Source organism: Bufo bufo, chromosome 3 (genome assembly GCF_905171765.1).
Source record: "Bufo bufo chromosome 3, aBufBuf1.1, whole genome shotgun sequence".
NCBI lineage: Eukaryota > Metazoa > Chordata > Amphibia > Anura > Bufonidae > Bufo > Bufo bufo.
The window spans coordinates 621,982,752-621,999,785 of record NC_053391.1 but is presented as its reverse complement, the minus strand read 5'-3'; the positions used below and the strand labels follow the sequence as shown (position 1 = coordinate 621,999,785).

General features: G+C 47.5%; 1 protein-coding gene across 1 annotated transcript in view; it reads right to left on the bottom strand.

Moving 5' to 3' along the window:
* Positions 1–17,034, bottom strand: part of SUPT20H (SPT20 homolog, SAGA complex component) — a 93,450-nt gene that overhangs the window by 48,833 nt on the left and 27,583 nt on the right. Inside the window, 1 exon segment of the mRNA XM_040426104.1 lies at positions 16,299–16,415. Within this exon segment, the coding sequence (XP_040282038.1) occupies positions 16,299–16,415 (117 nt within the window).

Genomic DNA, 17,034 nt, shown 5'->3' with positions numbered 1-17,034 from the left:
AACAGACAAACCCACAGAGTCACAACAGGTACGATCCAGCTCTAGAGAGCGAAGCCTAACAGAAAAGGGCAAAGAAATGCACGAAGAAACAGTTAAGAAAAATGAAAAGGCATTCAACAAGGTGTGCAACTCTTGGAAGGAGCTAGCAAAGGAATGTAGGACAAAGTTAAAAGGTTTTCTGCTCAACTGAAGACCTTAATACAAGATTGAAAGAGATTAAAGCCAAAGAAGCGTTAGTGCACCAACAGTATGAGTCCATGTGCCGAAATAATTCCACTACCCCGTACGTTGTTAAGAAAATGGATGCATGCACCGCGTTAACGGCTGAAATCTGCAACCTCATCAGCAAGCGGCTAGAGAATGTAGATGAAATCTTTAACGATCAACTTGAGAAGGAAAGGGTGAGGATGGCGCTAAATAAAGAAGAGCATGAGTCAGTCTTTGGAAACTCAGAAACAGAAACTGTCCTCTCAGAGTCATTACCAGACTCCAACGCAAGCTCAAGAGCTACTTCCAGATCTAGCAAACGCGCTGACGCAGAAGCAGATCTTGCAGCCAAAATAGAACAGGCAAAGGCGACGCAACAGATGCGCGAGGAGCAAGCTAAGCTGAACAAACTAGAGGCAGAAATTAAACTGAAGTTGGATGAGGAAAAGACAAGACTACAACAGCTACAAGCAGAAAATGAAGTCAAGGTAGCTGCAGCAAGAGTGAAAGCCTACAACGCTTATGATAGTCTTGAAATTTACGAACAGGAGACAGACCACAATGTGCAATACCTCTGCCAAAATAATGAACCACGAAACTCATTGAATCCAAAGGCTGTGCCATTTCAACCTTCAAATACACCACTTGGGGTGTCAAGACCAAATGAAGAAGTTAGTTTAACCCCAGGACTTGCAAGTCTGCTTATCTCCAACCGTCTCCCTATACCTGAACCAACTGTATTCACAGGTGATCCTTTGAAGTTCATAGATTGGAAGATATCCTTTATGGCGCTGATTGATCAGAAACCACTCCCTGTGTGCGAAAAAATGCTGTACTTGAAGAGGTATCTCGGTGGTGAAGCTCGTAAGGCAGTGGAAGGGTTCTTCTACCGAAATTCAGAAGATGCCTATCTAGGTGCTTGGGGAATCCTACAGGACAGGTATGGAGGTCCATTCATAGTGCAAAGAGCCTTCAGAGAAAGGTTGGCTAAATGGCCAAAGATATCAGCAAATGACCCTGTAGCATTAAGAGAATTTGCAGATTTCCTTCAAGGTTGTGTGGAGGCCATTCCTCATGTTAAAGGCCTAGCTATTCTAAATGATTGCGAAGAAAACCACAAGCTTCTCAAGAAACTGCCTGAATGGATCGTGCGCAGATGGAGTCGCATCGCCGTGGACGAGCTGGACAAGTCCCAAGAATACCCAACCTTTGCTCGTTTCACAGAGTTCCTGCAAAGGGAAGCTAAGATTGCATGCAACCCCATTGCCTCTCCTTTTCTCCTCAGTACCAAGACTACAGATGAGAGAATTCCCAAGAGAGCCAAGGCGCTCAACACAAGCACTCAAATGAAGCCCTCTACCTTCAACGTTCCAAATATCTCAGCTTCAAGACCGAAACCACCTTGCCTAGTCTGCAAAGACGAAACACACGGTGTCGCTAAATGTCTGACTTTTGCGGTAAAGACCATCGATGAAAAGAAGGCTTTTATTCACGAAAACCATCTCTGTTTTGGTTGCTTAAGAAAGGGCCACACTACAAAAGACTGCAAAGGAAGACACACGTGTAGCATATGCAGTCGACGTCATCCAACCTGTTTGCACATACAGAGAGACACTGAGCCTGCCAAGGCATCAAACGATGATTCAGTAGGCATGAGAAATAAGGCAAACGACAACGTTCCCAAAGTTATGTCCCATACTTTGACAAGACATACGTCTGCCACATCCTGCATTGTTCCAGTTCTGTTGTCAGCTACTACGGAGCCTCAGAGGGAAATCCTCACTTATGCCTTACTTGACACACAGAGTGATTCAACCTTTATTCTGGCAGACCTGGTATCGAAGTTAAGTGTGAGCACCAAGCCATTACAGCTAAGGCTCAGCACAATGACAGCGGTTGACACAGTTATTTCAAGCCAAATTGCTCACGGTCTGCAAGTGCGTGGCTTCAACTCCGAAGTTCAAGTCCAACTCCGTCAAGCCTATACAAGAGATTTCATTCCAGTAGATAAGTCTCACATCCCCACTAAGGAGACTGCACTCCAGTGGTCACACCTCAAACACTTGGCAAACAAGTTACAGCCACTTCAAGATTGCGAAGTAGGACTACTGATCGGTTATGACTGCCCATCAGCACTGGCTCCCTTGGAGGTTGTTATCGGCTCCGAAAATGAACCCTTCGCTCAAAAAACTATGCTCGGCTGGAGCATTGTAGGATCAGCAAATCCACATCTTGATAGACAGGGTAGCCAGAGCTTCGTACACAGAGTCACAGTGAAAGAAATGCCAATGCCGCCGGTCGCTGATGTGTTAAAGGCTTTAGAAATGGACTTCATTGAAAGAAATTATGAAGATAAGTACGTGTCTCAAGATGATGTTCGCTTCGTGCAGTTTCTCTCGGAAACTATAATGAAAAGGAAAGATGGACACTACGAGATGCCGTTACCCTTCAAAGACAACAGTCAACTGGCACTACCAAACAATAAGAGGCTGGCCCTTATTCGACTTCATCATCTAAAGAAAAGATTAAAGGGAAATAGACAGTACCATGAACACTACACTGCATTCATGGAAGAAACAATCAGAAAAGGTGATGCAGAACCAGCCCCTTCATTATCAGAGGAAGAGACAGTGTGGTACATCCCACATCACGGGGTTTATCACCCCAAGAAGCCAGACAAGTTAAGAGTTGTCTTTGATTGTTCAGCAAAGTTCAAAGGCATCTCCCTAAACGATACCTTGCTGACAGGTCCCGACCTGATAAACTCTCTAGTGGGAGTCCTCTGTCGCTTCAGGAAGGAAGCAGTTGCTGTGATATGCGACATTGAAAAGATGTTCCATCAGTTCTATATCCCTTCAGAAATGCGCAATTACTTAAGGTTCCTTTGGTGGGAGAACGGTCAGTTGGAAACAGAACCGAAAGAATACAGAATGGCAGTTCACCTTTTCGGTGCCAGCTCCTCTCCAGGATGTGCCAATTTCGGCCTTAAGTATCTTGCACGACAACACAAGTCAGAACATCCCTCAGCATCAGCCTTCATCGAGAAGAATTTTTATGTCGACGACGGCCTAACTAGCGTTCCAACAGTCAGCGAAGCTTCGAATCTAATTCTCGAAACTCAAGGATTATGTAAAAATGCCGGCCTACGACTGCATAAGTTCAACTCTAATAAAAGGGACGTCCTGTCCTGTATTGCTCCGTCAGAAAGAGCAACAACTAGTGTACCTGTCAAACTTAGCCCAGACTCAACAACAGAAGGACAAGTACTTGGCATTCAGTGGTCAATTGAAAACGACACCTTCAGTTTCAGTGCTGACATAAAGCATCAACCCTCAACTCGTCGTGGTATCCTGTCAGTCGTAGCCTCCCTTTATGATCCTCTAGGCTTCATAGCCCCCTTCATACTGAGTGGCAAGTGCATTCTCCAAGAGCTTTGCCGCAGAGGCATCAGTTGGGATGAAGCACTTCCTGAGAGCTTATGTCCACGGTGGAAGGCTGTCAAGATCAACTCTTAGTCAAGAAACAAAGCACCCAGTCATTCTCCCAAAAGAAGGGCACATTACCCAGTTAATCCTGTCCCACTATCATGCAGCCATTCATCACCAGGGCCGCAGCCAAACTCTAACAGAACTCAGAGCAAATGGATTTTGGGTGCTTGGTGGAAGCAAGTCAGTCGCCAAGTTAATACATAAATGTGTACAGTGTCGAAAGCTCCGGCGTCCCACAGAGGAGCAGCGTATGTCAGAGCTCCCCGAAGAACGCATAGAAGTTTCAGCTCCCTTTACATACTGTGGTATGGACTGTTTTGGTCCCTTTATCACCAAACAAGGTCGAAAGGAATACAAGAGGTATGGTCTAATCTTCACATGCTTCTCCTCACGTGCAGTCCACATCGAAATGCTTGAAGATTTATCTACAGATTCCTTCATCAATGCCTTAAGGTGTTTCATCAGTTTAAGAGGAGCCATTTGCCAACTTCACTGTGACCAAGGCACAAACTTCACAGGAGCAAAGAACGAACTTAAAGAAGCCCTGAAGCAATGTGACACAAAGGCACTAGAAACTTTCCTAGCTGATAAACAGTGTGAGTTTATCTTCAATGCTCCTTCCGCAAGTCATGCAGGTGGAGTCTGGGAACGTCAAATTAGAACCATCCGTAATGTGCTAAATGCTACAACAGTCCAATGTTCAAGTAGACTAGACGATGCTTCTCTTAGAACGCTATTTTATGAAGCCATGGCCATCGTTAACAGTCGTCCTTTAACTGTCGATGGAATCAATGACCCCAAGGCGCCAGAACCTCTAACTCCAAACCACCTCATCCTGATGAAATCCAAGGTTGCATTACCTCCACCTGGGAAATTCGTAAAGGAAGACGTATATGCAGCTAAACGGTGGCGTAGAGTGCAATATTTAGCAGAACAATTCTGGAGTCGGTGGAAAAGAGAATACCTCATGAGTGTTTCCACAAGACAGAAATGGCACACACCTCGACGTAACCTCAAAGTAAATGACATTGTCATAATCAAAGATGATATGTCTCCCAGATGCCAGTGGCAACTAGGACGTGTAATTGAAACTACAATAGAAAAGGATGATCTAGTTCGTCGAGTCAAGGTGTTAGTAGGTGACAGAAGATTGCAAGATAAGAAGGACTATGTATCAAAACCTTCAATTATTGAACGTCCTATTCAAAAGTTAGTAGTCCTCATAGAAAGCAAATAAGTTCAGTTTTAGTGATACATTAGCATACCACCACACAAGACAGTAGCCAGTTACAGAGGTACCTATAAGCTAAATTGTGTATGATGTACCATGTTTATAGCGGCCAAGGTTATGTTCTGTAAATTATGTATGACTTTTAGGTTATGTTCATCATAACATAATTTGGTGGGAGTGTAACTGTCCGCTTATCATTGTGGATCTTGTTCAGCACTTACTGCTGGGTGGAACCTTTCTGCCTCCCTTTGGTTCCCTGGGGAATGTTTTGATCAGCAGGATTACAAGACCACTCCTTCTCCTGTCTTAGAAAGAAAGCCTTTTCCTGTATCTCAGATGCCACATGTTAGCTGTCTGCATAGGATTTCATGGAAGATGTCTGCAGAAAATCCCTAAAGCTTAAAGTTTGTACCCCCCTTGGCAAGTGGATCGAGGTATGCAGAAAAGTGTGCATTGTTATAAAGGTGTATATGTTCTAGAGATAAACCCTGTTCATGCTGTTTGGTTTTAAATACGCTATACTGTATAATCCAAGGCACTTTGCATGTAACCATGTTTCTTTGAATGTTCAATGTAATTAGATGTGTGTGCAGACAACTGTAATTAACCCTGTAACCCCCTTTTTGGTGACAACTGTAAATAAGTGTGTTGTATGTCATTTACAGTTTTCACGGTGCTATGGTGCTTACGATATTCATGTTTACGGTGCTCAAGGAGATAAAGAAAATAATATTCAACCCTGCTGCGCACCTTTGTTCCAAAAGAATAAAACTACTGCACCCGTCAGAAGCTCTCCTCTTGTTATTTATTCGATGCCAAAGGGGCCGTAACAGTATAATTCACTACTTTTTCTGAATCTTTTCCCACAAAACTATATATTAATTTGCTCAGCTCCTCCTGCTCTATAACATGATCCTGCAGACTGCACAGCAATTTGTGGTGACAGGTTCTCTTTAATAGAGGGGAATGTATTGCCATACAAAGAGCTAAAAAAAAATAAAAAAATGTTTCCGACTTGGAAAGATCCAGCCGTCTGTACATTAGGCTGTTCCCCTGCCGGATCCGTACTAACGCTAGCCCGTGTGTGCCGCCGGAAGTCCACTCCGGCCCCATTCACCTTAATGGGGATGGGCCGGAGGTCCAGCCGCAACACGGCAAACATGCCGAGAGGCGGCTGGACTAAAACTGCAGCATGCTGTAATTTTTGTTCGCCCGCCTCTCAGCATGTTTGCCGTGCTGTGGCCGGACCTCTGGCTTGTCCCCATTTTAGTGAATGGGGCCGGAGCAGACTTCCAGCGACACACATGGGCTAGCATTAGCAGCCTGCCGGACCCTGTTAGCGCAAGTCTGAAAGTAACCTTACACAGCTAGCGCCTAGGAAATGAATGATAAAGATATACAAAAAAAAATATAGTCGTCCTCATTGTTTTTAAGTCTGCAGCATTTTCTGCATGATCCTGACAACACAGTCTTGTAGAAACCCTGCTGAGAACACAGTAAAGCTGACAGTACATATTGTACTTTTGTCTACCAAACCCTCGGAGAATGGTGGGTTTGGCCGACACACTAATGTGTGGGGAGCTTCCGATTGAGGATGTCGATGGAGACCAGAATCAGCCAAAATTAATATTTTCTCCCGATCACTTTGTTCTCCGTGGAGAAAAGCTACTAGAACCATCTAGCAGTGGCTTGTTCCTCTCTCCCTATAGCATACAGACACGTTTGGCTCAGCCGAATGTGTATGATGAAGCTAGGAGAGATAGCGGTTGGCCAAACCATCTTTCGGCCAACAGCTATTAAATGTGTATGGCCAGCTGCAATGTTTGGCCAAACCCACTGATTTTAACTTATGGGGGAATCCTGACATTCCCAGGCAGCAGATGTCAGGGGAGAGAAGGGTTGGGCATGTTGGATTGCCTCATCCTTTTGTTCTTTGGAGACTAAGCCCGGTAGTGGAGGTATTGAGCATGTACATGTATGGGAGGCTTGGGGGAGATAGCTGTCAGATGAACAAGGGTTTGGCCAACTATTATCTCAGGTGCATGGCCGGCTTTAGCCTCCTGCTGATCTGTCCCATTTCCATCTGGGAACAGGCTTAGTGGTCTCTGTGTCCTATGGCACACACAGCAGAGGGAGGAGACTCGTACTGCGGCCAGTTGCCTTACAGCCAGACAAAGGACAGTGAGCAGGAATGGGCAGGTGGTCGATCTCCTGGGACACAGAAAATTCCTTTATAGATTTCTCTGTTTAAACTAATATATGAGACAAAACAGGATTTCAGACGTGAAGGAGGAGATAAGAGAGGAATTTCACAGGGATTGTCCAAAGCAGTCACTGATGTTGTTCAATACGAAAATATAAGTTAACCCGTAGAGAAATAAACTTGAATCTATCACTATTAGGATATTGTTAGGCCTATTCCCACCTTTACTCATAATAAGCCTGTAAATCCGTATAGCAGCTCACGTTCTTGCCATATTGCACAACTGCTCTCCCAGGTTTCAGAGCACTAAATCACACGTTGCCTGGAACATTCTTCAAGGCCAACGAGAGGCCCTTTATTCTCTACTGAAAACAAAAACTATGGAAATATTTTCATCTGAAAATATTGGCACCATTCTTCAATGATCGTTCCTGCACTAAAAGAATATATGTTAAATGGATTATATTCCAAGGTAACATAGTACATAAGGCCGAAAAAAGACATTTGTCCATCCAGTTCGGCCTGTTATCCTGCAAGTTGATCCAGAGGAAGGCAAAAAAAAAAACGAGGTAGAAGCCAATTTTCCCCACTTTAGGGGAATAAAAAATTCCTTCCCGACTCCAATCAGGCAATCAGAATAACTCCCTGGATCAACGACCCCTCTCTAGTAGCTATAGCCTGTAATATTATTACGCTCCAGAAATACATCCATGACCTTAAAGAATTCTGTCTGGCTATAGTCATCAGTGATGAAAAAAATATGGTTGTGTTCATACTGGTTTCCTAGAACTTCATGCCTGAAGAGTCATGGGGAAAACTAGATTTTTGTACTCACCGTAAAATCTGTTTCTCTTCCGTTCATTGGGGGACACGGGCATTGACCATGGGTATAGCTGTTGCCGCTAGGAGGCGGACACTAAGCACACAAAGTGTAAGCTCCTCCCTCTTCAGCTATATCCCTTCCTGCAGGAATCAAGCTAATCAGTTTAGTGCAAAAGCAGTAGGAGAAGCCAGACATAAGAAAATCACATTATGCGCCAACCCAGAACCACACAGGCCAGAAAAGGCCCATAAACAAAAAACTGGGTGGGAGCTGTGTCCCCCAATGAACAAAAGAGAAACAGATTTTACGGTGAGTACAAAAATGGAAATGGAAGTCTTTGACGCTGCCAGCCCTAGTCTCGGCCCCTCTGGAATCACGAACAGGGAATCCGTCCGCCTGAAAGATGCCATCTGGGACAGATAGATACGCACTGCACGCACCAGAACCAGAGTATGGAGCGACTGTTCGAGGATGAGACTGGTCCCGACAAAATGAAGGAAGAATAATCTCATTTAGATGGAATGTGGACACCACCTTCGGCAAGAAGGACTGCACAGGGCGAAGGACCACCTTATCCTGATGGAGGATCAGGAAGGGCGATCCTAAATTCGGGTGGAAGATCGGCCCCTGCGACAGCAAGTCCTCCCGAAGAGGAAGACGCCAAGGCGAGAAGTGAGACTAGGGATGTATGCCACACCCTACATGGCCAATCTGGGGCCACGAGAATGAAGGGCAGTCCCTCGGACCTGATCTTCCTGAGAAGCCGCGGAATGAGCGGAAGAGGCGGGAACACGTAAGGAAACGTGAACCGACTCAGCGGGATCACCAGTGCATCGCATGCGACGAAGTCCTCGACATTGTTGTTGAACCGTGAGGCCATGAGATCCACATCCAGCTGACCCCACCTCTAACAGATGTCCCGAAAGACCTGCGGGTGAAGAGCCCACTCGCCAGGATCGAGACGCTCCCAGCTGAGAAAGTCCGCGATCCAGTTGTCTATGCCTGGAATCTGAACTGCCGATAGCGCCGGAACCTGTTTCTCCGCCCAGCTGAAAATGAGCGCCGTCTCCTCCATGACAGTAGGGCTCCGGGTGCCGCCCTGGTGATTGATGTATGCCATCGCCGTGGAGTTGTTGGACTGCACCTGCACCGGACAACCCTGAGATGGTCGGCCCAGTGTTGCAGAGACAGCCGAATCGCCCTCAACTCCAGAACACTGATTGGAAGGGAGCGCACCTTGCGTGACCATACCCCCTGGACCGAGAGATTTTCCAACACTCCCCCCCAACCCCTGAGGCTTGCGTCCGTTGTTACACCCTCCAACGGAGAGGTAGAAACGAACTACCCGATGTCAACATCGGAGAGGCCATCCACTATCTGAGGGCCCGGCGCACTGGGACAAGGAGATTCATTGGACGATCCAAGGAGTCTGGGGAGCGATCCCAGCTGGATAGAATGGCTCGCTGAAGCGCTCTGGTATGGAACTGAGCATAGGGAACCTCTTCGAAGGCAGAAACCATGTGCCCCAGAGCCCGCATGCAGCGACGAATGGGAACCGGAGCTGGCCGCAACAATGAGCGAATCTGAAGATGGAGAGCGGATAGTTTTTCCAGAGGCAAGAACACCTTGGCCTGACAAGTGTCCAGTACCATGCCCAGATAAGTCAATCGCGGAGATGGATAAAGACAAGACTTCTGTCTGTTCACGATCCATCCAAAGCGATCCAGGGTGTCCAGGACTATGCTCAGGCAGTCAGACGACACCCTGGTAAATGGTCTGTCGTTCCAAGGGACGGCAAAGTAAGGGATCGCCACGATCCCCCTGGCATGGAGCAGGGCCATGACTGCCACCAGAACCATCGTAAAGACCCTGGGAGCCGTGGCCAGGCCGAATGGGAGGGCTACAAATTGGTAGTGAAATGGACCCACTGCGAACCGGAGAAACCTCTGATGACTGACGCATATGGGCACGTGAAGATAAGCATCCTTGATGTCTATCGAGGAAAGATACTCCCCCGGTTCCATGGACGCAATTGAATGACCTTAGTGACTCCATCCGGAATCTGCGGACGCGAAGGAAACGGTTAAGCACCTTGAGGTCAAGAACGGGACGGACCGTCCCCTCTTTTTTGGGAACCACAAAGAGATTGGAAAAAAAAAACGCCTTAAAACAGTCTTGCGCAGGAACCGGAACAATCACACCTAGCTGCAGCAGCGTGTGAATTGCCAGAAAGAAAGAATCTGCGGCTGCAGGAGAGGCCGGAGAAGACGACCGAAAAAAAACGGGACAGAGGGGAGGATTTGAAATCCAGCTTGTAGCCTTCTGCAATGACCTCCCTCACCCACGCATCTGAGACGTGAGCCAGCCAAACATGCCGAAACACATAAAGGCGGCCGCCCACCCGAACGGAGGGCGCCGGGAGCCGCCCGTCATGCAGCAGAGCTCTTAGGGTTAAAGGACTTGGAGCCCTGTTGACAGGAATGCCAGGAAGGCCGTGGTTTGAAGGAAGGCTTGCGCGCTTCTTATTGGACGCTCCGTTGGGGCCGGAAAAACTCAGAAAGGGCCGAAAAAAAGGCTTCCGCTTTTATGACTTATTAGACCGCCCCCTGTTCTGAGGTAAATGGGTGCTCTTACCACCTGTAGCGCTTACCAAAAAGTCTGCTGCCAGTAAATGGTAAGGCCATCAGGGTCCGCTTTGAAGCATTATCTGCCACCCAGCATGAGAGCCATAGGTCACGGCGAATAGCCACCAACAGGGCTGAGGAGCGAGCCATAAACCTGGCCTTGCTTCACAAATATATGCACTGGCATGCGAGAGCTGCAGGGCCACATTGGCAAGTTCCTCCGAGGGGACTCCCGACTCAAGACCCTGACGTAAGTTATTTGCCGACTCCCCCATAGCCTTGCTCATCCATGTAGAGGCAAACACCAGCTGCAGCGCTGTGCCCACTGCTTCAAAGACAGATTTTGCAAACGCTTCCAGCTTATCTTTGATATCAGAAAAAGAAGCCCCATCCGCAATTGGCAAGGTAGTATGTTTAGCCAAGCGGGAAACTGGCGGGTCCACTATAGGTGGAGCCAACCATTTCTTAGTCAAATCCTCCGGAAAAGGATAAAAGACGTTAAAGCATTTTGGCAACATAAAACGTCTATCTGGAAAATTTAACTCCTTGGAGAGAGAGGAATCAAACTCATGGTGGTTGGGGAAACACTTGTGCAAGCGACGGGACCTTCGAAAGGAAAAACCCGAGCTGGCAGATGACGGAGCGGGATCTTCAATCTGCAACGTCTCAATAACTGCCGTAATTAAAATTGTCCACCATGGAGGATAGTTTGGGCGACTGACCCTCCGGTGAGACAACATCCTCATCTGACCCTCTCTCCTCGGGACATGCCTCTTCAGCTGAGGACATGTCGGAGTGAGACTCTCTAGCAGGAGGAGGAGAGCCTGGGGACACGGGAGACACAGAACCCCTTTTGGAGGAGGAAGTTCTGGCCCGTTTTGTGGGGCGGCCGCGATGGGCACGAGCCTCATGATCCCCAGAGTCGGAACGGTCAGAGGACTGCCTTGCCGACAAACGCCCCAATATATCCACAATAGCTTTGTTAGTATTGGAGACATCCTGTACCACCCTAGACAGGGAACGCGCCCATTCTGGTTCTTCCGTAGGTTGGGCAGCAAGAAGTAATGGGTCCAGGGCCAAGCCGCTTGATGGTGGCACAGCACACGCAAAGCAGAGGGAGTCTGACTGAGGGGATGGAAATTTTGTGCGAGACCGCCTGCTTTGGGACCTGGGTTCAGACATAATGACACTCCTGTCACCCCAATGAGGCAAATGGGAAGGTTAGGCCCTGCAAGAAGGGACAAACAACCCTTACCCAGCCTGTGTCCCTCCAAACGCCAGTCAGACCCTCATTTTCCGCCAGGAGCTTTAAAAATTTGGCAGTGGGCGGAGCCCACTCTCCCACTGCTCTGCCGCTGACATGGGGGCGGGACGAACACAAGCCCTGCCCCCCAAAACGCTGCCAGCCCTAGCGCCTGTCCATCATACCAGGCCACGCCCCTCGCTTTCAGACCACGCCCCAACGTCTGCGTCCCGGGCCACCGCAGGGAAGCCTACAGTTGCAGGCCGCACATAAACCGGGGCCTCGAATAATAATGGACCCGGCTGCCCCAGAACCAAGCTGACATAGGAAACGGTGCTTCATCAGGACAACCCCGCCCCCTCCTCTCCCGATGCACTCCAGAGGACGCAGTCAGCCCGGGAAGCCACAGCAGACGCTACCCCCTTGCTGCAGCAGCGTCCCAGGTATGTTAACCCTTAAAGGAGATTGCTGCCCAAGTCCACACTTGGGGAGAAGGGAATACTGGCTGGGGTCCTGGAGGGGGGCACTGGAGGTGGTACTGAGGGGGTTACTGGAGGGAGGGTGGAGGGGAGCACTGCTCCTACTCACTTGTCCGACGTCTTCTTCCCCTCTGACTCCAGCCGGATCACCACCTTTGGTGTGCGGCCCCTTTGGTGAGGCACGCTACACCGGAACAGAGGGGAATTTCGCTGGGGCGGCCGTGGTGATGCGCTTGCTGGCGGAAGACAGAGGTTTTTACAGGGACCTCTGGTCCTCCTTTTCATCTAGAGAGCAGGAACGAGAAGGGGGTTTGGGTGACCCCCTGGTCTCCCGTCTCCTGGGTGGGAGACCTCCCGTCTCCCACCCAGCAGTCCTGCAACGCAGGAAGGTCTGCCTCCTACAGACACTAAGCTAAAAACTGATTAGCTTGATCCCTGCAGGAAGGGATATAGCTGAAGAGGGAGGAGCATACACTTTGTGTGCTTAGTGTCCGCCTCCTAGCGGCAACAGCTATACCCATGGTCAATGCCCATGTCCCCCAATGAGACGGATGAGAAATTTGATTTAGCTGTTCCCCGTTTCTAATAAAAATACAATGAATTGATGCTATTAGCTTTTCGATTTGACAGACTCAAACAGAGAACAAAAAGGGAAAACTTATTTTAAAGGGTTACCCCATCTGAACATTTGCCAGTATATGCCATAAACGTCTGATGGGTCTGGGACCCACTGATAGCTCAAGAATGGGTCCTCAAAGTGAATGGAGAGCATGAACTCCAATCAAGAGTCAAATAAGTGGTAAATGTGTAGTCAACATACCTGGTAACCCCCTCATAAATGATCCTGCCGCCATTTCTGGTGACCATTTGCATCTTCACAAACTGGCCACCACAGTCTCTGACTTCCCTATGGAAGGCGTTCACTAGACACAGCACTGATGACATCACCAAGGTGTCCAACACTGGGCAGTGGAGAGGGCGTTACTTAAACCTTCTAAGAACACACTGCATAGGGAGGTCTGCCATTTTGTGATGATGCAAACAAAGGACCAGAATTCATGAAGAGTACGGGGTCATCCATGAGGTGGGCACCAGGTACGTTGACTATAAAATTTACAATGTTTTGACTGAAGGGTCGCTTTAATATAATTTTCTAAGTATATGAATGCACATTTCAGACTATACAAAAAATAACTCACATCTGCAGGTACCAATATAGAAGGGTTCAGTCCAGTTATCAAAAATATCCAGGTAATGGTACACCTGAAGTCACCGCTATAGCCTGAGCTTGTTATTCACATTCTTTTGTCACTAGCAGCTAGAATAAAAATGTTCAACTAAGGCAGGCTTTAGCAACCTCTGACATTCCAGTTGTGGTGAAAATGTGACGCCTGGCATGGCTCTGAATGCCCACAGAAGTGACTGGAGCATACTGGGAGTTGTAGTCTCACAACAGCTGAAGTACCGAAGGTGGCAGGCCCTTCGACTATGATCTGCTAGGATACTGGTGGTCAGGAAGGAGTTAGCTTCTCAGTAATGTCAAGCGTGTTTACTAGACTGCAGTGACACTGCTTCCCTAGACCATACATGGTCCAGTGGCTGCCATAGTGCGGTAATATCACTATGGAACCAGCATCACTGCAGCCTAGTTATTATAAAGGAGTTTCTAGGATTTTGATATATAGGCCATCAATATTAGATCGAGTGTTTAAGTTGTAGTTCCGATCCTGGAACTACGCGGCTCCATCCGATGTGTAGAGGAGAGCGCTGGTTACTGCATCGCTGTTCCCGCTGAAGTGCTGCAGTTACAAGCTACACAATGGATGGAGCGGTGTAGTTCTGGCACTGGAGCTACAACTAAACAGCCGATCAGCGGAAGTGCAGGGTGTTGGACCCCGCCGACCTGATAACTGTTCTCTCTTGATGATAGACCAGTTTTATGTTTGACAACTCCCTTTTTTTATTTTGTCAGATTTAAAAAATTTTGGGGTTCTATAGTGAAGCCTATGGGAAAAATGGCAGAAAAATACCCATACCCACCAAAAAACAATAAAACTAAAAACTAAACAAATCCCATAAACAAGAATGCTGTATATGTATTGTCAAAAATTTGCTATAAACTTTAACCCCTTGTCGCTCACTGACGTACTAGAATGTTGCTATAACACTCAGAGGCGGAATAATGTGAGGCGGTGACAATGTGGCCTCAGAAGCGTTGTACAGCTGGCACCCTGCTCTAACCCTTCAGATGTCACTATTGACCAAGGCATCTGTGCAGTTAGAGGCAGGGAGCTCCCTTTGTCTTCCAATAGGCACCCCACAAACGCAATCTCAAACAATAGCGCGGGGGCTATTGTCCCACAATGACAAGATCATACGAGTGCAGGACAGTAGTCCTGCGGGCGGCCCGACGTGCACAGCATCATTGTGATCTATGATGCTGTGCTCTCCCGTGCGCATGATCGATGTAGCTCCGGGATATATGGCCGGCTCACGTACCGTATGTCTCGGAGTGCATACGGTCCTGTGCACGGGCCCTCATGGATTCCCTGATGCTTCCCAATTTAACACCTGCTCGGTCAGAAAGCTTCTGCAGCAGTGCCCTGCTTCAGCCAGTGATTGACTGAGCGGGCATTTCTTCGGTGCCCAGAGGCTCCAGAAAGTAAAGCGCATGGAACGATGTAACAGGAGTGGCAGATAATTATGAGGTGACTGAGCATGACTTTTTTTTTTTCAATTTTGTTATGTCTTTTTGAGGTATTTCTACATAAATACACCAGAACATCCCCTATAACTTTCTTATGTCAATAAATGAACAATAGCTCCTAAAACTGTCTTTACGAATATACTGTCATTTTAAGATCAGAGAACACGTTGTCTTCATTAAATGTACATAAATACTAACACTGCAAACATGCAAAATGATAAAGGAAATCTGTCACCAGGATAATCGCTATTGAAGTAAAGCCATGGCCTAATAGCACTTAGTACCTTATTTCCAGATGTGCCTTTGTTCCAGCAATAGATGTTTTCTATCTTCTGAAAATCCAGTTTGTTTGGTATGCAAATGAGCCAGTAAGGTGCCCAGAGGGGCGTCACTACTGCAGGAAGTAGCCCAGACATGCCCCCTGCTAGTGCCCAAGCCTGCCCTCATGCTGGGAGCAGGGAAAAGGGGGGCAGAGTTATGGCTCGAATGTGATGTAGGATGGGGAGGGGTGGACACATTGTGACAGGAGACGTGTCTGGGCTGCAGTAGTGACGCCCCTCTGGGCACCTTACTGGATCATTTGCATACCAAATAAACTGGATTTTCAGACGATAGAAAACATCTATTGCTAAAACAAAGGCACATCTGGAAATACGGTACTAAGTGCTATTAGGCCATAGCTTACTTCAATAGCGATTATCCTGGTGACAGATTTCCTTTAAAGAGTAAATGTCCTAAATGATTAGCACAGGCGAATAAGAAACTTTGAATTATATCCAGCTCCTCTCCTGCTCCCCATCATCTTCACTACCTGATAATTCACTGCTCAGATCTGTCTTCAGTGAAGACGAGCTGCCTGCTCACTGAAGGAATAGATTTCACAGAACTCTATGGAGGGGGAGGAAGAGAATCGAGCGGCTGCTGTCGATTTGTAAGTGATTTACTGTCTAACTTCACTGCTGGATTCACGTCTCAACTGCTCAGTTCTGCTAGGTCAGGGATGCCCAACCTGCGGCCCTCCAGCTGTTGCAAAACTACAACTCCCAGCAGGCTCGGACAGCCTACAGCTATCAATCTACAACAGGGCACGATGGGAGTTGTAGTTTTACAAAAGCTGGAGGGCCACAGGTTGGGCATCACTGTGCTAGGTAATATCCTCCACTACTTCTGAGGTTGCGTTACAGAGAGTTAAGGAGCAGGAGCCCCTGTTTCTCCATGTCCTGTGTATGTGTACACATGGCAGATTATTCTGAAAAATGACCTAAAACGACAATTACACTAAGTAACACTCACCTGCATGGTTGGCCTCAGGAGGACATGCCTGGTTTGATAAGTTGGTGATTTTAGGTTGCCAGATTGTCTGTAGTCACGTATTTCAGCTATTACACATCCGGAGTGGAAAATATTTACCTGCACAGAATATATTTTGTTAAAAGGTTTTTTTCAGGATTTTCATATTGATTGCCTATCCTCAGGACAGGTCATTAATCTTAGATAGGAGAGAGTACAACTCCCGACACCCCCGCCAATCAGCTGTTGGAAGAGGCTGCGCCGCTCCGTGAGCACTTAGGTTTCTTCCTAAGCCATGTGATGTCACGTTCATCCGTCACGTGGCCTAGGTGCAGCTCAGTCCAATTCAAGTGAGTGGGGTTGAGGCGAGATACTAAGCACAGTCAGTACCAAATAGATGGCAATGTAATTGGTAATCTGCGAGGAGACTGGAGCTGTGGTGTTTGTCACAGCTTCACAGGACCCCCACTGAGCTCAAACTGAGGACCACTGAGGGTCATTTACCATCCCAAAAAATATGCTCATATTAGGTGTATTTCTGGTGCAGATTGCGGCGTAAAGGTCATTTGTGCGACAATCTGCGACTTTTCCCTGCTCACGCCAGATCTAAAAATAAAAGTGGACGTGGCTTGGCCAGGGACGGACCAGTAGGAAAATGGTCTAAAAGTAAGACAGCAAGGAAGCGGTCTTACATTTAGACTGGCGCTGGATAGGCCAAAGTTATGTAGAGGCCGGCGCC